At 47.2% G+C, this 20,185-nt stretch overlaps 1 protein-coding gene across 1 annotated transcript; it reads right to left on the reverse strand.

Moving 5' to 3' along the window:
* Nucleotides 1-7,984: 7,984 nt before the first annotated feature.
* On the reverse strand, nucleotides 7,985-8,895 carry LOC123169766 (probable calcium-binding protein CML41). The gene has a single exon (XM_044587636.1). The coding sequence runs from the start codon at nucleotides 8,813-8,815 to the stop codon at nucleotides 8,186-8,188; it is 630 nt and encodes a 209-aa protein (XP_044443571.1). The 5' UTR covers nucleotides 8,816-8,895; the 3' UTR covers nucleotides 7,985-8,185.
* Between the last annotated feature and the right edge of the window lie 11,290 nt (nucleotides 8,896-20,185).

The following is a 20,185-nucleotide window of genomic DNA, read 5'->3' on the forward strand; positions in this document are numbered from 1 at the left end:
GTTCAGTGTCAGCATGTTCCAAGGACACATTAGTCTGTGATGGGTTGAGACAGTCCTCTTGCATCAGAGTGTCAGATCCAGCACTGATAATAGGGATCTGATGGGCAAACTCCACCCAGGCTTCAGCTGATATAAAGATGGGGCCAGTAAAATGGTAGAGGAGATCATTCAGGTGAAAAAAGTTGTCTCCTGTAGTACACCTTTCCTGAATGATAGCACCAGTGACAGCCAGGAGAAAAGCGCGAGGGTTGAGCGGCAGAGTCCCATGGTTCAGAATCTGGCCAGGTGTGTCAGGTGCAGTGAGGCATCGAGTGAACCTGCCAAAGGAGATCAGCCAGAGGAACTCCAGAAAAGACAGACCTTCATCTATCTGAATCTGCACTGCGTGTGGGCTGCCTGTAGCTCGAACAAACTGCATGCCAGAAGTCTGTCGACCATGGACCAGAGCGTCAGCTGCTTCTTTGATATCAGAATAAACAGTCCATTCATCTTGCGGATCATCAGTGGTATTACTCTCCCGCTCCACCCCATCCATGAGGGAGGGGCCAGTATACTGAAACAAGGCGCGAAGACTGATTCCACTGAAAGGTTGTGGTGCAGCCGGCCACACACCCCAACCGTCTGACTGCATTTGTTGCTAATGTTGAGCCTGCTGCTCCCAAGCAGCGTCGATCTGCTGCTGCATCAATTGTTGGTGCTCCAGTGTCCACTGCTGCGCAGCTGTCAGGTATGGCAGCTCAAAGGGGTGGGGGGAAGCATTCATGGGAAGTGCATCATCTTCATTACCAACAAGGCCAGGTATAGTATCTCTTCCATTAAGCACATAGACAGGACTGACCAAGATCGGCCCATGCCCGGCAAAGTGCCAATCCTCTTTACCACCAGACTATGGGGCAACTACGCAATGTTACTGATGATCACACGAACCAGCACACGCTCCTTGTTCTGCCCAGGCCTGTGCCATAGATCCAGCTTGCCAAAACAGGACACTGCTTTGTTAATGTAGTGGTCAGTCTGGTAGTCCATAGGAAAGGCTAAGAATAAGACCCAGGCCACATACTGGAACGGGCACTGGCGCATGTTTCCACCCTCGTCGTGAGGTACAAAAGAGAAAGTCATATCATCATCAACAGGATCTAACTGGTGCGGGCTTTCTTGAATGAACTGATCTCTGAGAGCAACATCCGCAAACGCCACCATCCCCACCCCAATCGGATAAACACAAGCATCGGGTACTTCAAGATGGAAATCCTCAACCATGATGCGGACAACCTCATTGAGAACTAGCTGTTTCTGATGATCAGGAACCAGGGGTGTGACGGTGACTAGAGCATACCTCTCATGGCTGAGTGGCGGGTCATCCACCACAATCATATTGCACACCAAGCGATGCTCCGGCCCGCGCTCGATCTGCGCCCCCATCGGCACAAACTGGAATGGCCTGACGGGGAAGTTAGCCATGGCAGTGGAGGGTGAGGCGTTCGTCAGAGCCGGAGGAGGCGATGGGCAAAGCAGGGGAATGGCTCTCTGCTCGTTGGCCGGTAGGGGTGGCGGAATAGGGAACTGGTGCTGAGCTTGGAGCGGAATCGCCAGGCCAATCGCGTTGGTGGGGGAGGGCCCATGGTCAGTCACTATACGTTTGGGACGCCAAACTTTTTACCCTTAAGTAGGTGGGATTTACGTCCGCGTGGCAGCGCTGTTGACTGGGGCAGGGGGTGCAGGGAATCAGTGGTGGTGATCGCCTGCCGGTCTAGCTTCTTTCTTTGCCAAAATAATCGTGCAGTATTTTTGGAATCACAGCGCTGTACGACATGACCCAGCAGCTTGCATTTGGAACACCAAAGAAGGCCAGGACACCCAATTCGTTCGTGGGCCAAACTATTGCAGATGGTGCAATTTGGCGATGCTGGGCCCTTTGGCCGGTGGATACAAAAGCAAGCCCGTTCAAAGTTATGGCATGAATCGCAAAGTTTAGCATGGCAATTAGATGACGTGTGACCCTGTGCAAAACAATGGGAACATTGACCCAAAATCTCAAAAATGATCTCCGAGGAAGGCAGATCATTTAATCCAAAGATCTGTCGGATACTGGTCTCCTCATAATTAGCCTGCCTTAAGTCCAAGATCTCCTCCAAAATGTTTGAGGGAATGTTGCACCAATTGCGTGCATTGCGATTCTTGCCAAAAGATTTTTTGGTAAGGAAATTATGATTCTCCAGAGATAGCGGAAATTCCAAGCTACCAAATTGTAAGGTTTCCTTGTTCAGAATTGCACTCGAAGGAAGATCCTCATGAACATGACCAAGACCATGATCATCCCGATGAGTGGATACATCATCAAAAGAACTTAGCAAGTTAGTTGAGATGTGCTTGGAGAAACCAAATTTTGCCAACTCCTGCCGAGATGAATCATCCTTGGCCGCACTTTGCTCGAGAAAGCCAAGATTATGGCGGACAGCCTTGGGTAATCGTGAACCAATTTCCTTGATTTCATGTGACGTGCTCCATCCATATGAACCATTAAAAGGAGCAATCCAAGGCTGTTTAAACAGTCCAAAATGGCACACGAAATCTGGCCAAACTCTATCCCTTAGGGCATAGATAAAGTGACCCACCTTGTTTGAGGCCACAGAAAACCGAAAGCTTTTGTGATCCAATATGAACAACATTGAAACCAGACGCATTCCCTCCAATGCAACATTGGAGTGCCAAACCAACCGAGTCACAAGATAGGGGAAAGGAGGCAGAAGAGAAGGTGACCACCAAGAAAAACTCCTTGGAGGTAGGTGAAGGGGAGAAATGGACCGAAGATTTGAACCGTCGACGAACCTGTTCCTCGACCTTGAGGCCGGGGTTGAAATCCCAATGGAGGAGCCATTCCATGGTGTAGTTGTCTCTAAAGGCATCTTCCAAATCTTCCCAGCTACCAATGGAGTTTTCTGGGAGGCTGTTTAACCAGTGTCGTGCTGGTCCCTTGAGTTTTAGGGTGAGGTACTTGATGGCATGGAGATCGTCACCGCGAGCCATGTGAATGTGGAGAAGAAAATCTTCGATCTATACTGCGGGACCCGTCGTACCATCGTATGATTCAATGTTCATGGGTTTAAACCCTTCTGGGAACGGGTGCTCCATTACCTCATCGGTGAAGCATAAGGGGTGTGCGGCGCCTCTGTATCGGGCGACGTCATGACGCAGTTCGGATGAAGTCCGTATGTGGTTTTCGGCCCGGGTGAGGTTGTGCCTATCGCGCTAGGCCTGATGGCTGTCTTCTCGCGTTGGAGCACGCCCCCTTGATCCATAGATTGATCTGGCTTTGCCTGCTCTATTGTCCAGGTCCTTCCGTAGGTCATAGGTGTACCCTGGAGCCGTTGTTTCTCTACCTCGACGGCGAGGTGGTGCGGGTTGATGTTCGGTGTAAGTGGCCACTTTATCTCGCCCACGTGGTGGCTGGTCTGGTTCATCAGCACGGTCATGTCTTGACGGTATGGGCTCGAGGGCCTCGTCGTCAAATTGTCGTAGTAGCCGACGCTTCGGATAACTCTTTGCTAGGCGTTGAAGGCCATACTCTTCGGCAGCTAGGACCTAAGTCCATCTATCGTTGAGTGTATCTTGCTCGGCTTATAGCCGTTGCTGCTTAATTTTTAGGCTTCTCGCAGTGGCGATTAGTTGGCGCTTAAAGCGCTCCTGCTCGAGTGGTTCCTCTGGCACGATAAACTGTTCGTCGCCGAGGCTCACATCATCCTCGGAGATTGGTAGATAGTTACTATCCTCTGAGTCCTCGTTCCCGACTGGATCGTCCAGATTAACTTGCCCATCTCGCCAATCATCCTGTTCGGATGTTGGCTCGACAGCGGCTTCGGGGTCTTCGGCGTTCTCTGGACTGTTATTGTCTCCGGTGCCGGTATTGTTGTCTTTTTCGCAACGCGATTTTGAGCGGGCCGCTGACGTCAACGCTTTGGAGGTGCCTCCACGGGTTTATCCTCAACCGGATCCTTCCTGCCGTTGTCATCATCCTCTTTGGGTGTGTCCACCATATACACGTCATATGTGGAGGTGGCCGTCCAACGTCCGGTGATCGGCGGGTCTTGGCCTTGTTCGTCTCTGGCATCGTCATCCATGCCGTCGATGTCTTCGGAGGCATAGTCCAGCATGTCGGTTAAATCTTTGACAGTGGCTATGAAGTGGGTGGTGGGTGGGACGTGAAATTACCCGCTCTCAGCCCCTAGTCCGGGCTGGGCGTAATTCGGAAGTGATTCCTCTGTAATGGCGAGGGATCGCATTAAGTCCAGAGCCTCGTTTAAGAGCGAGGTTTGGACGGGGAGGCGAGAGTCAGCGGGGCTGGCTGGGGTAAAAGCCTCCTGGCCATGCCTGCTTCTCGCGGACTTCGAGGGTTCGGATCTAGAGTCCGGGGGCGAGTCCGGCCTTTCAATGATAGGGGGAACCCGGTCTGATTCCAAGCTCGCTGTGGACACAATCGCCTCCGGATCCTCGATAATGCAGTTTGCGGTGAAGAGTCCGGTGGGCTCCAAACTCCCATCTTCGGACCTGGTGCTTTGCTCCGGATCTAAGGCCAGAGCGGTGATCGGGGCCGCTAACCCTTCAAAGATCAAATCTCCTTGGATATCAGTGACATAATCCAGATTTCCGAAACTGGTCTGGTGACCAGGGGCGTAGCTGTCGATCTGTTCGAGGTGGCCAATTGAGTTGGCACGCAGAACGAAGCCACCGAACACAAAGATCTGGCCGGGGAGGAAACCTTCCCCGGAAACGGCATCTATGTTGATGATCGAACGAGCCATCGAACCTTCTCTCGATGACACACTGGAACTCTCAATGAAAGCGCCAATGTCGGTGTCAAAACCGGCCGATCTCGGGTAGGGGGTCCCGAAGTATGCGCCTGAGGATCGAAGTTAACAGGAGGCAGGGGACACGATGTTTACCCAGGTTCGGGCCCTCTTAATGGAGGTAATACCCTACTTCCTGCTTGATTGACTTTGATGAGTATAGGGGTTACAAGAGTTGATCTACCTCGAGACCGTAATGGCTAAACCCTAGACGTCTAGCCTGTATGATTTGTGACAGCCTCTACGGACTAAACCCTTCGGTTTATATAGACACCGGAGGGGCCTAGGGTTTGTACAGAGTCGGTTTACAGAGAAAGGAAACTTCATATCCGATCGCCAAGCTTGCCATCCACGCAAAGGAGAGTCCCATCCGGACACGGGGGGGAGGCCTTCTATCTTGTATCTTCACGGCCCATCAGTCCGGCCCATGTCACATAGCCCAGACGCTCGGGGACCCCCTTATCCAGGACTCCCTCACCTGAGATTTGGTCGTCGGTATCATCATACCTAGTTCAATCTCGTTACTGGCAAGTCTCTTTACTCGTTCCGTAATGCATCATCCCGCAACTAACTCATTAGTCACATTGCTTGCAAGGCTTATAGTGATGTGAATTACCGAGAGGGCCCAGAGATACCTCTCCGATACTCGGAGTGACAAATCCTAATCTTGATCTATGCCAACCCAACAAACACCTTCGGAGACACCTGTAGAGCATCTTTATAATCACTCAGTTATGTTGTGACGTTTGATAGCACAGAAGGTGTTCCTCCCGTATTCGGGAGTTGCATAATCTCATAGTCAGAGGAATATGTATAAGTCATGAAGAAAGCAATAGAAATAAAACTTAACGATCAATATGCTAAGCTAACGGATGGGTCTTGTCCATCACATCATTCTCTAATGATGTGATCTCGTTCATCAAATGACAACACATGCCTATGGTTAGGAAACTTAACCATCTTTGATTAACGAGCTAGTCAAGTAGAGGCATACTAGGGATACTCTGTTTTGTCTATGTATTCACACATGTACTAAGTTTCCTGTTAATACAATTCTAGCATGAATAATAAACATTTATCATGATAAAAGGAAATATAAATAACAACTTTATTATTGCCTCTAGGACATATTTCCTTCACCACAAGTACCAATCTGATGTTTTGAGACAAAGATTGAATACAAGAGATGAACAAGGGTTTGAGATGAGATGGTGCTGGTGAATATGTTGATAAAGATTGGTCCTCCCACGATGAGATGATTGTTGGTGATGTCGATGGCTTCGATTTCCCCCTCCCGGAGGGAAGTTTCCCCGGTGGAATCGCTCTGCCGGAGAGCAAAAGTGCTCATGCCCAGGTTCAGCCTCGAGACAGCGGCGCTTCTTCCGAAACCCTTCTCCTGATTTTTTTAGGGCAAATGGCTTCATATAGCAGAAGATGGGCTCCAGAGGCTTGCCAAGGGCCCCACAAGCTCGGGGGGCGCGCCCAGGGTCCCCTTCTGGTGTTTTTTCTGCTAATATTTTTTATATATTTCAAAATAGTGCTTCGTAAATTTTCAAGTCATTTGGAGTTGTACAGAATAGCTATCCCTGTTGTAGTCCTTTCTGGTCCAGAATTCCAGCTCCCGGCAATCTCCGTCTTCATGTAAAACTTGCAAAATAAGGGAGAAAAGACATAAGAAAAATATCATAAAGTGAAATAATGACCCAAAACATAATAAATAACAGTAGGAAAACATGATGCAAAATGGACGTATCAACTCCCCCAAATTTAGACCTCGCTTGTCCTCAAGCGAAAGCCGAAATCGGTAATCATGACCACATGTTTAGAGACAGACGTGTCCATAAAAACAAAATACGGACATGAAAGCATCATGATCATTATTATAACAATAATATAGCATCATAAAACTTCTCATGAATAAGTGACAATTCGTTCACAAGATAAAGTATGAACCATAAGCTTCATTGAAAACTAACAAACTATGATCTCGGTCACTGAAGCAATTTCACTTTATCATATTATCAAAAAGAGTCTATGCATAGGCAAGTTCACATACTCGACTATCATTTAGTCTTCTATGATTGCTGACACTCACGACATATTTATGGAGCAAAAGTTTCAGTCAGTCACGACAACCATCTCCATCGGTCAAATCTGCTAAATCAACGCGGTGGCGGGCCTCAAACATGACATCTGGACCTCGCTGGTCCTCTTCATTATTTGGAAAATTTGAGACTCCCGCAACGCCTTCATATTCCGAAGAAATCCACTAAGCCGATGTAACTATTAGAAGCACCGTCTCCGATATTACTCTTTGGACTTTAGCACTATGTCTCGGCGACGGTACCTTTCTTCCCACTCTAGTGCGGCTTTGTAACACTTTTTTTAAAGAAATACACTAGAAAGAGCATCTTAGATCTGATAAATATCAAGCAAAACAACCAATACAATGGAAAGACAACTTGACACAGATTGATCAATAGCATTGAGAACCATACTAGCCTGCTTCTTCCTTCGATTAACTGCCGCCTGCCAAAGATTGAAAATTGCACCGAACCAATAATAAACGAAAGGGACACCTGCAAATGCCCTTGCTACACTAGGCTTTAAACACCGCAATAGTCACTGGCCGCTTGAAATGAGATTTAAAAATCGTTGAAACACATAAGTTTGAGCATCGCCTAAAGCAGTACATGCATGAAGTACATTACCACCCGTCTAGAGAGTTGAAGAAACTGAAACAGGCCGCAGAACAACAGGAAGAAGATACCGAAGTCGCCACACCAATAGCCAACCAATTGTTCTCAAAACACACCAATTGTCAAGATCCAAAGAAAGACAACAGATCTGGCGACACAAACCCTCACAAGCCCTTCGTCGGCTCCAGATCGACAGCGGCTCCAGATCAATCGCTGTTGAGGTAGAGAGAGACCTATTCGAAGGCACCATCGCCGCCGCCACCTCGTCGATGTCATCAGAAAAACAACTCCTCTTGCACTGACAAGGCCTTGTAGCACTTGCCACTGCGTGATACTTTGAGTAGTGGATCTAGGTGGAACACCCCCCACCTCGCGAGATAGTTCAAAATAAAAAAATCATGATGCTATTTGGTCAATTAAAATTTGCATGGATTACAGATTTGCATATCATCTGAATTTGCATGAGGCCGTGATCTCCAATATGTCAACGTTATCCAGCTCCCTTGTAAAAGCAGAAACACCCAAACAGCATAGCACGTTCAAACTGGCGCGCGCGCCACACAAACCACACACACTCACGCACTGGAAACTGGAAACACACGGATGAAGGAACAAAGTGATGCCCAGCCGCGCCACAGGCAGCTAGTCATGGCTCATCATGCGGTGGAAATCGTGGAAATCAAGCTCGCCGTCGCCGTCGTCGTCGTAGGCGCGTATCATGGCCTCGCACTCGGCGACGGACGGGTCGTCGCCGAGCTGGCTGAGCACGCGCTGCAGGCCGCGCGGCGTGATCCGGCCGGAGCCCTTGACGGCCTCGAAGGCCTCGAACGCGCGGCGCAGGTCCTCGCGCTCCTCCTCATCCCCGCCCTTGCGCTCCACGATCCTGACGAAGTCCTCGAACCCCAGCATGAGGTCGCCACCGCCGCCGGAGCTGGCCGCGTCCAGCTCCAGCGCGGCTTTTGCGCCGCCGTCGCCCATGGACGCGAAGAACTCGCCCAGCTCCCGGCCCGAGATGCGGCCGTCCATGTCGCGGTCGAAGTGGCGGAAGATCTCCGGCAGCTCCGCCTGGCGGTCGCGCTCGCGGCCGCGGGACGTCCCCGCGGAGGACGACGCCGAGGACGACAGCGACCGCCCGGACCTCGCGCCAGCGCCGGTGGGGGAGTCCGGGGGCGACACGGTGGTGGCCTTGCACTGGCCGCAGGCGAGCAGGCTCAGCTTGAAGCTCCCCATCGGGGACATGCGCTTGGACGACCCTGGCTTGGCGACCTCCATGCTCGCCGTCGGCCCGCGACGCTACCAAGCTGGAAAGCTTTGGAATTCTCTGTGCGAAAGCTAAGCTAGTGAAGTCTGCGTCTGCGCGCGCGTGCGGTGAGAGGGGTGAGGCTTGAGGTGCGGGCCTATATATAAGGGGGAGAAAGGCGAAGCAGTCCAATGCGATGGGCAGCATTTTACGGCCTGCAGCGGCGGAAATTTCACCCGACTTTTGTGGTTCTTCTTGCTTTCTGGCGGAAGGATCGGTCGAACCCATGCCCGCTTGCTGAGTTGCGTTTTACACGTACGGATCGCCAGCCTGTGTGGGAGGAGTCAGGAGTGACATTTTTAGCGTGATTTTACAGATCGCCGTCAGTTTCAAACTGGTTTAAAATTGGCATAGCTAAGCCTTGCAGATACTGAAACATAGGTATACACGTACGTGAGCTTAAGTAAGGAGAGAACATACAAGTAATTCGATCGGATATCCAAAGAAAACATGGATAGCACCGCCTTGAGTAAGCTAGCTATAGGTACGTGTCGTCGTATGCAAGATGCAGCATGGCAGTGGTGAGACTAGCGAGTAGTGATATCGAGTGTCAGATCCAATTCTCTAATCGATCTGCTTCAGGTAACTAGCTCCGTTTCCTATTGCTACCATGACGGCAGAAGCATGGCCGTGCTTTTTCCATTCATTTTGTCCCCTGCTCTTTTTGAGAACCTTCGAAATGCCAATTTTATGAGTTATTAAATACTGAACATTTCGCCCCTAGCTGCTTGTCGTTTCCTTGGCTGCATGCTTTCGGGGCATTTCTAACTAATCTCCTATATCAGGCTGCAAGGGAGGATAAATTCAGTTATCCTCCCTTACAACGCACCTAACCGAAACCCTATATCGAATAGTGAAGGCAAATTTATCCTCCCACGGAAAATCCCATCCAATCTCCCTAACCATACTCCAGCCCGCCGCGGCCGAGTAAAAGTGGTGGCCTCTCTTTCTCCCACCCTCTCGGCGCCTTGCCTCCCGCCGCCACCACCGATGACTGTCCTTCCTGCCGGAATGGATAGCCCGGACCCTTCCCTCGCCTAGTCGGCCACCGCCGCCAGAAACCACCCACGCACCGCCGCCCGCGACGAAGAAAAGTTTGGGGATGAAAAAAACCACCGATTTCAAGCTCCTCCTCCAATCGTGGCAATGGCCTCCGGGGTGGCGACCGCCTCTCCGGCAACGGCCCATCGCCCTCCCGCCGGAACAAAACGAGCTTGAAAGCCGACGGCGGCGGCATCAGCGCTCGCCGAGGCAGCCGCGAAGAAGAAGATGAAGAAGGCCATAGCGGCGCCTCGTCCAAGACCGGCGCCTCGTGCAGCTACTCCAGCGCCCTCTACGACCATTGCTCCGGCGCGGGCGGTGGTCGCAGCCGGCAACAAGGGTCGCGTCCGTCGAGTGCTCGATGAAATGCCTACAGGGTAAACAAAATCATCGACAATGGTGATTATTTGTAGCCGATGGTGATGTAGTTTCTTTGTTTCCTTGTCGTAGTGCGGAGCTGAACACGGCCGAGTTCTAAGCGTCTTTGGAGTCGTCGGCCACAATGGGACTTGATGAGCTCAACTACGACTCCATTTGGCATCATTCGGATGCGGCCCAAGACATGGAGCAAGAGGAGGAGGTGACCGAGGCCGTGGTGGTGCCTGCCATTGGTTGCCTCGATCCGCAACATATACATGCTATGTTTGTGGTGATATTGGATCAAACTTTATGTTTGAAGTGATGCCTTTTGGGTGAACTTTGCGTATTTTAATTTGAAAAACGCGATGATGAAACTATATGTTATGACGGTTATGCTATGCATGTTTTAACTTAAATGTCTTTTTTTTAACTATGCAGGAGAGTGGCATTTATTATATTGAAGAGAGAAAGAAAGTAGAAGACCAAAAGAATTACAAACAAACCAGAGCAGAAAAGCAGTGAAGTCATGGCAAACCAAAACAACCTACCAAATCTTGTCCACCAGACTACCAACAATGAACTAAAGCTAACTAGTGAATTACAAAACGGCCTAGACTAGCTTCTGCCCATTGCCCTGCATCAATTTAAATGTTTTTAAGATATATATATATATATATATATATATATATATATATATATATATATTGTGTAGTGTTTGAAGTTCATACGGCTAGGACACAAAATTTACGTAATTTTGTTTTTACTCCACTAAGTGTAGGGAATCGGCTAGGTGCGGCCATCGTTAATGGAGTAAAATTTTCCTCCACTAATTTTACTCCGCCGGATCCTCCCTTAACTTTTAGGGATCGGCTAAAAATGCCCTTACATCATCTCACATTCTCATTTTGAAGCCAGGTCCAAGATAAGAAGCCGCCCATGCAATTCATTCGCATGCACCACATGGAGTATTTATTTGACGGTACATACATGTTTATTTCTTTATGGAACTGCCCACGCAATGTAACACTATATATAGTGGTATTTTTTTTTTACAAAATTAGGGAGTATTAATATGGATCGGAGTGACTAGTATTTCTTTAATTAGATACATATAGACACATTTTAGTGTGTTTATTCATTCATTTTATTTTGTGAGCATTTTTAATTTTTATGTAGTTTATATTAAAATATTAAAAACGATTAATATTTGTGAATGGATGGAGTACATAATCAATTGAGCCCAACTCCACATCACGCGCAGAACCCTGGCAATGAAATGGACAAAGACGTGCGTTATGCCACCTGAACCACTGGCTAAGAAAGAGCCGGCCGGCGAGCGGATTTCAGCAGCTCGGCGCCGGAGGAAGCTTCCTGCCGGCTTCTCCTTGGGCATAAAAAGATGGGAGGCGGATGGAGCTCAGCATGCACGCCCGCAACTGCATGAGAGGATCAGTTAGTTTACTGATCCACCAGCCCTGTTATCCTGTCTCACCGAGCCTTTCTGTTTGCGCCAGGGAACAATTAAGGTTTTAAAATGTGTCACTGCTCACTCACAGTGATTTCTGATGTGCTAGTGGTGCTGGGAAAAAGTAGTGCTGGAATTAAGTCAGCTTCCATTGTTCGGAGACGAGATAAAACACGCACAAAACGGCGTCCGGGGGACAATGCCGGTGTAGTGCAAGGAGGGGTAGGGGCGTCACCTACCTACGTCTCGGGTGGCAAAGCGTTTCGGGCGACCGATGGAATCGATGTTGACTTGTTTAGGCGAGTATACCCAACAGGAGCAAAGAAGCTGCCCTTTTGGGCCCTTCTCGGCTCTCTTTCATCTCTAAAGCAAACCCTCAAACCCTCAAACCCCTACTCTCTTCATATCACAATGTACTAGTGCGCTTGCGCTTTGTGAGATCTAAATTTGACCCTACATTTAACCAACGAGACCGACTGCGACGGAAGCAAAAATTATATACCACTGAATTCATAAACCGACTGCGGCGGGAGCAAAAATATGAATCCAATGGTATATTTTTTGCTTCCGCCACAGTCGGTCTCGTTGATTAAATATATGGTCAAATTTAGATCTCGAAAAACACGACACATCACATTGTGAAATGAAGAGAGTACTATACTCCCTCCTTTCCGGTTTACAGGGCTTATCTCAAAATTTTAGTTTTTCCATTTTATAAGGCTCAATTTGGTTGTTTCCCATCACATGTTCAGATTTCAAGGTGCATTAAATCATTGCATGCAAGTATTAAGAGAAAATTGACCAATGCATGTAATTTATGCATGCATGCATTGCAATTAATGCATTGGTAAACATACTTTTTTGAGGAAAACAAGAACATTAATTGGGTGTTTTTGCAAACTACAAAAAGTATTTCACCACTCACCATCTACCTTGGTTGGTGAGATTTTTGGATTGAGTCTTATAAACCGGAAAGGAGGGAGTAGCACCTAAGCCTTGATAGCACTGATATTTTTCCGCGGATGGCCCATTGATGGCGAACTGAAACTGTCCAGTCGCTGGTTGGTCAGACGCGGGATCACACTAAATTACTCCTATATGGATTCAGATTGAATTGAGACGCCGCGCATGCACCGGCGCGTGCTTTGGTAAGTTTCGACGCGCAGCCTTGGGAGCTTGCCCTGTCACCCGGTTTGATGCTTGCGCTGAGCGTGCTGTTGCCCAGCCTAATAAAGGCCAAAGGGAGCTGCGTGTGATTTGCTTCTCGCTGGTCCAGAAAGTGGAGCCTGCTTCGATTCCATGGAATTTGCGGGCTACGAAGAGGAGAGGATGACGACCGGGCGATCGATTATAACGAGCCATTTTGTGTTTTGTGCTGACTACGGGACGTGCACTTCTCTTCAGCACTTCACAAGTGAATTGGTTCTGGCTTGTGGACCGTTAGGGAATCTCCTAACCCGTAAATTTGCCCATGCATCCGTCTGCGAATAGGGGATCAGTCTGCACAGACACGGGAGCAGACCATTCAACGCTATCAGCATATATTTAAAACCTTATTTCAATAGACCAGATAAAATTCATGCAAATCCGACCGAACTCATCAAAGTTCGGATATAAAATAGCACAAATCATCCATACATAGCATGCAAATAAGTCTAATACAACAATAGTTCAAATTGAACAATATTAACCAGATGTTCAACAAGTTTTTCATGAACGGATTGAAGGAAATATGCCCTAGAGGCAATAATAAAGTTATTACTTATTTTCTTATATCATGATAAATGTTTATTATTCATGCTAGAATTGTATTAACCGGAAACATAATACTTGTGTGAATATATAGACAAACAGAGTGTCACTAGTATGCCTCTACTTGACTAGCTCGTTGATCAAAGATGGTTATGTTTCCTAGCCATAGACATGAGTTGTCATTTGATTAACGGGATCACATCATTAGGAGAATGATGTGATTGACTTGACCCATTCCGTTAGCTTAGCACTCGATCGTTTAGTATGTTGCTATTGCTTTCTTCATGACTTATACATGTTCCTATGACTATGAGATTATGCAACTCCCGTTTACCGGAGGAACACTTTGTGTGCTACCAAACGTCACAACGTAACTGGGTGATTATAAAGGTGCTCTACAGGTGTCTCCGAAGGTACTTGTTGGGTTGGCGTATTTCGAGATTAGGATTTGTCACTCCGATTGTCGGAGAGGTATCTCTGGGCCCTCTCGGTAATGCACATCACTTAAGCCTTGCAAGCATTGCAAATAATGAGTTAGTTGTGGGATGATGTATTACGGAACGAGTAAAGAGACTTGCCGGTAACGAGATTGAACTAGGTATTGAGATACCGACGATCGAATCTCGGGCAAGTAACATACCGATGACAAAGGGAACAACGTATGTTGTTATGCGGTCTAACCGATAAAGGTCTTCGTAGAATATGTGGGAGCCAATATGAGCATCCAGGTTCCGCTATTGGTTATTGACCGGAGACGTGTCTCGGTCATGTCTACATAGTTCTCGAACCCGTAGGGTCCGCACGCTTAACGTTTCGATGACAGTTATATTATGAGTTTATATGTTTTGATGTAGCGAAGGTTGTTTGGAGTCCCGGATGTGATCACGGACATGACGAGAAGTCTCGAAATGGTCGAGACATGAAGATTGATATATTGGAAGCCTATATTTGGATATTGGAAGTGTTCCGGGTGAAATCGGGATTTTACCGGAGTACCGAGGGGTTACCGACCACCCCCCCCCGGGGCTTAATGGGCCATAGTGGGCCTTTGTGGAGAAGAGGAGAGGCGGCCAGGGCAGGGCCGCGCGCCCCTCCCCCCTAGTCCGAATAGGACAAGGAGAGGGGGGCGCCCCCCCCCCCTTCCTTCCTCTCCTCCACCTCTTTCCCCTCCACTCCTAATCCAACTAGGAAAAGGGAGGGAGTCCTACTCCTGGTAGGAGTAGGACTCTACCTGGCGCACCCCTCCTGGCCGGCCGCACCTCCCCCCCTTGCTCCTTTATATACGGGGGCAGGGGGCACCCTAGAGACACAACAATTGATCGTTTGATCTTTTAGCCGTGTGCGGTGCCCCCCTCCACCATAGTCCACCTCGATAATACTGTAGCGGTGCTTAGGCGAAGCCCTGCGTCGGTAGAACATCATCATCATCACTACGCTGTCGTGCTGATGAAACTCTCCCTCAGCACTCGGCTGGATCGGAGTTTGAGGGAAGTCATCGGGCTGAACGTGTGCTGAACTCGGAGGTGCCGCGCGTTCAGTACTTGATCGGTCGGATCGTGAAGACGTACGACTACATCAACCACGTTGTGCTAACGCTTCCGCTTTCGGTCTACGAGGGTACGTGGACAACACTCTCTCCTCTCATTGCTATGGATCACCATGATCTTGCATGTGCGTAGGAATTTTTTCGAAATTACTACGTTCCCCAACAGTGGCATCCGAGCCAGGTTTTATGCGTAGATGTCATATGCACAAGTAGAACACAAGTGAGTTGTGGGCGATATAAGTCATACGGCTTACCAGCATGTCATACTTTGGTTCGGCGGTATTGTTGGATGAAGCGGCCCGGACCGACATTACGCGTACGCTTACGCAAGACTGGTTCTACCGACGTGCTTTGCACACAGGTGGCTGGCAGGTGTCCGTTTCTCCAACTTTAGTTGAACCGAGTGTGGCTACGCCCGGTCCTTGCGAAGGTTAAAACAACACCAACTTGACAAACTATCGTTGTGGTTTTGATGCGTAGGTAAGAACGGTTCTTGCTAAGTCCATAGCAACCACGTAAAATTTGCAACAAGAAAGTAGAGGACGTCTAACTTGTTTTTGCAGGGCATGTTGTGATGTGATATGGTCAAGACATGATGCTAAATTTTATTTTATGAGATGATCATGTTTTGTAACCGAGTTATCGGCAACTGGTAGGAGCCATATGGTTGTCGCTTTATTGTATGCAATGCAATCGCCCTGTAATGCTTTACTTTATCACTAAGCGGTAGCGATAGTCGTAGAAGCATAAGATTGGCGAGACGACAACGATGCTACGATGAAGATCAAGGTGTCGCGCCGGTGACGATGGTGATCATGACGGTGCTTCGGAGATGGAGATCACAAGCACAAGATGATGATGGCCATATCATATCACTTATATTGATTGCATGTGATGTTTATCTTTTATGCATCTTATCTTGCTTTGATTGACGGTAGCATTATAAGATGATCCCTCACTAAATTATCAAAGTATAAGTGTTCTCCCTGAGTATGCACCGTTGCGAAAGTTCTTCGTGCTGAGACACCACGTGATGATCGGGTGTGATAGGCTCTACGTTCAAATACAACGGGTGCAAAACAGTTGCACACGCGGAATACTCAGGTTAAGCTTGACGAGCCTAGCATATAACAGATATGGCCTCGGAACACGGAGACCGAAAGGTCGAGCATGAATCATATAGTAGATATGATCAACATAGTGATGTTCACCGTTGAAACTACTCCATCTCACGTGATGATCGGACATGGTTTAGTTGATATGGATCACGTGATCACTTAGAGGATTAGAGGGATGTCTATCTAAGTGGGAGTTCTTAAGTAATATGATTAATTGAACTTAAATTTATCATGAACTTAGTACCTGATAGTATCTTGCTTGTCTATGTTGATTGTAGATAGATGGCCCGTGCTGTTGTTCCGTTGAATTTTAATGCGTTCCCTGAGAAAGCAAAGTTGAAAGATGATGGTAGCAATTACACGGACTGGGTCCGTAACTTGAGGATTATCCTCATTGCTGCACAGAAGAATTACGTCCTGGAAGCACCGCTGGGTGCCAGGCCTGCTGCTGATGCAACTGACGACGTTAAGAACGTCTGGCAGAGCAAAGCTGATCACTAGTCGATAGTTCAATATGCCATGCTTTACGGCTTAGAACCGGGACTTCAACAACGTTTTGAACGTCATGGAGCATATGAGATGTTCCAGGAGTTGAAGTTAATATTTCAAGCAAATGCCCGGATTGAGAGATATGAAGTCTCCAATAAGTTCTACAGCTGCAAGATGGAGGAGAATAGTTCTGTCAGTGAGCATATACTCAAGATGTCTGGGTACTGCAATCACTTGATTCAACTGGGAGTTAATCTTCCGGATGATAGCGTCATTGACAGAATTCTCCAATCACTGCACCAAGCTACAAGAGCTTCGTGATGAACTATAACATGCAAGGGATGGATAAGACGATTCCCGAGCTCTTCGCAATGCTAAAGGCTGCGGAGGTAGAAATCAAAAAGGAGCATCAAGTGTTGATGGTCAATAAGACCACCAGTTTCAAGAAAAAGGGCAAAGGGAAGAAGAAGGGGAACTTCAAGAAGAACAGCAAGCAAGTTGCTGTTCAGGAGAAGAAACCCAAGTCTGGACCTAAGCCTGAGACTGAGTGCTTCTACTGCAAGCAGACTGGTCACTGGAAGCGGAACTGCCCCAAGTATTTGGCGGATAAGAAGGATGGCAAGGTGAACAAAGGTATATGTGATATACATGTTATTGATGTGTACCTTACTAATGCTCGCAGTAGCACCTGGGTATTTGATACTGGTTCTGTTGCTAATATTTGCAACTCGAAACAGGGGCTACGGATTAAGCGAAGATTGGCTAAGGACGAGGTGACGATGCGCGTGGGAAATGGTTCCAAAGTCGATGTGATCGCGGTCGGCACGCTACCTCTACATCTACCTTCGGGATTAGTTTTAGACCTAAATAATTGTTATTTGGTGCCAGCGTTAAGCATGAACATTATATCTGGATCTTGTTTGATGCGAGACGGTTATTCATTTAAATCAGAGAATAATGGTTGTTCTATTTATATGAGTAATATCTTTTATGGTCATGCACCCTTGAAGAGTGGTCTATTTTTGTTGAATCTCGATAGTAGTGATACACATATTCATAATATTGAAGCCAAAAGATGCAGAGTTGATAATGATAGTGCAACTTATTTGTGGCACTGCCGTTTAGGTCATATCGGTGTAAAGCGCATGAAGAAACTCCATACTGATGGACTTTTGGAACCACTTGATTATGAATCACTTGGTACTTGCGAACCGTGCCTCATGGGCAAGATGACTAAAACGCCGTTCTCCGGAACTATGGAGAGAGCAACAGATTTGTTGGAAATCATACATACAGATGTATGTGGTCCGATGAATGTTGAGGCTCGTGGCGGATATCGTTATTTTCTCACCTTCACAGATGATTTAAGCAGATATGGGTATATCTACTTAATGAAACATAAGTCTGAAACATTTGAAAAGTTCAAAGAATTTCAGAGTGAAGTTGAAAATCATCGTAACAAGAAAATAAAGTTTCTACGATCTGATCGTGGAGGAGAATATTTGAGTTATGAGTTTGGTCTTCATTTGAAACAATGCGGAATAGTTTCGCAACTCACGCCACCCGGAACACCACAGCGTAATGGTGTGTCCGAACGTCGTAATCGTACTCTACTAGATATGGTGCGATCTATGATGTCTCTTACTGATTTACCGCTATGTTTTGGGGTTATGCTTTAGAGACGGACGCATTCACGTTAAATAGGGCACCATCAAAATCCGTTGAGACGACGCCTTATGAACTGTGGTTTGGCAAGAAACCAAAGTTGTCGTTTCTTAAAGTTTGGGGCTGCGATGCTTATGTGAAAAAACTTCAACCTGATAAGCTCGAACCCAAATCGGAGAAATGTGTCTTCATAGGATACCCAAAGGAGACTGTTGGGTACACCTTCTATCACAGATCCGAAGGCAAGACTTTTGTTGCTAAATTCGGAATCTTTCTGGAGAAGGAGTTTCTCTCGAAAGAAGTGAGTGGGAGGAAAGTAGAACTTGATGAGGTAATTGTACCTGCTCCCTTATTGGAAAGTAGTTCATCGCAGAAACCGGTTTCTGCGACGCCTACACCAATTAGTGAGGAAGTTAATGATGATGATCATGGAACTTCAGATCAAGTTGTTACTGAACCTCGTAGGTCAACCAGAGTAAGATCCGCACCAGAGTGGTACGGTAATCCTGTTCTGGAGGTTATGCTACTAGACCATGACGAACCTACGAACTATGAAGAATCGATGGTGAGCCCAGATTCCGCGAAATGGCTTGAGGCCATGAAATCTGAGATGGGATCCATGTATGAGAACAAAGTGTGGACTTTGGTTGACTTGCCCGATGATCGGCAAGCAATTGAGAATAAATGGATCTTCAAGAAGAAGACTGACGCTGACGGTAATGTTACTGTCTATAAAGCTCGACTTGTTGCAAAAGGTTTTCGACAAGTTCAAGGGATTGACTACGATGAGACCTTCTCACCCGTAGCGATGCTTAAGTCTGTCCGAATCATGTTAGCAATTGCCGCATTTTATGATTATGAAATTTGGCAAATGGATGTCAAAACTGCATTCCTGAATGGATTTCTAGAAGAAGAGTTGTATATGATGCAACCAGAAGGTTTTGTCGATCCAAAGGGAGCTAACAAAGTGTGCAAACTCCAGCGATCCATTTATGGACTGGTGCAAGCCTCTCGGAGTTGGAATAAACGCTTTGATAGTGTGATCAAAGCATTTGGTTTTGTACAGACTTTTGGAGAAGCCTGTATTTACAAGAAAGTGAGTGGGAGCTCTGTAGCATTTCTAATATTATATGTGGATGACATATTGCTGATTGGAAATGATATAGAATTTTTGAATAGCATAAAGGGATACTTGAATAAGAGTTTTTCAATGAAAGACCTCGGTGAAGCTGCGTATATATTGGGCATCAAGATCTATAGAGATAGATCAAGACACTTAATTGGACTTTCACAAAGCACATACCTTGACAAAGTTTTGAAGAAGTTCAAAATGGATCAAGCAAAGAAAGGGTTCTTGCCTGTGTTACAAGGTGTGAAGTTGAGTAAGACTCAATGCCCGACCACTGCAGAAGATAGAGAGAAAATGAAAGATGTTCCCTATGCTTCAGCCATAGGCTCTATCATGTATGCAATGTTGTGTACCAGACCTGATGTGTGCCTTGCTATAAGTCTACCAGGGGAGGTACCAAAGTAATCCAGGAGTGGATCACTGGACAGCGGTCAAGAACATCCTGAAATACCTGAAAAGGACTAAGGATATGTTTCTCGTTTATGGAGGTGACAAAGAGCTCATCGTAAATGGTTACGTTGATGCAAGCTTTGACACTGATCCGGACGATTCTAAATCGCAAACCGGATACGTGTTTACATTAAACGGTGGAGCTGTCAGTTGGTGCAGTTCTAAACAAAGTGTCGTGGCGGGATCTACGTGTGAAGCGGAGTACATAGCTGCTTCGGAAGCAGCAAATGAAGGAGTCTGGATGAAGGAGTTCATATCCGATCTAGGTGTCATACCTAGTGCATCGGGTCCAATGAAAATCTTTTGTGACAATACTGGTGCAATTGC

This window comes from Triticum aestivum, chromosome 7D (genome assembly GCF_018294505.1).
Source record: "Triticum aestivum cultivar Chinese Spring chromosome 7D, IWGSC CS RefSeq v2.1, whole genome shotgun sequence".
Lineage (NCBI taxonomy): Eukaryota > Viridiplantae > Streptophyta > Magnoliopsida > Poales > Poaceae > Triticum > Triticum aestivum.

Excerpts from the sequence above, each read along its gene's own strand:
- LOC123169766 (XM_044587636.1), bottom strand. The coding sequence starts at position 8,815 with ATGGAGGTCGCCAAGCCAGGGTCGTCCAAGCGCATGTCCCCGATGGGG.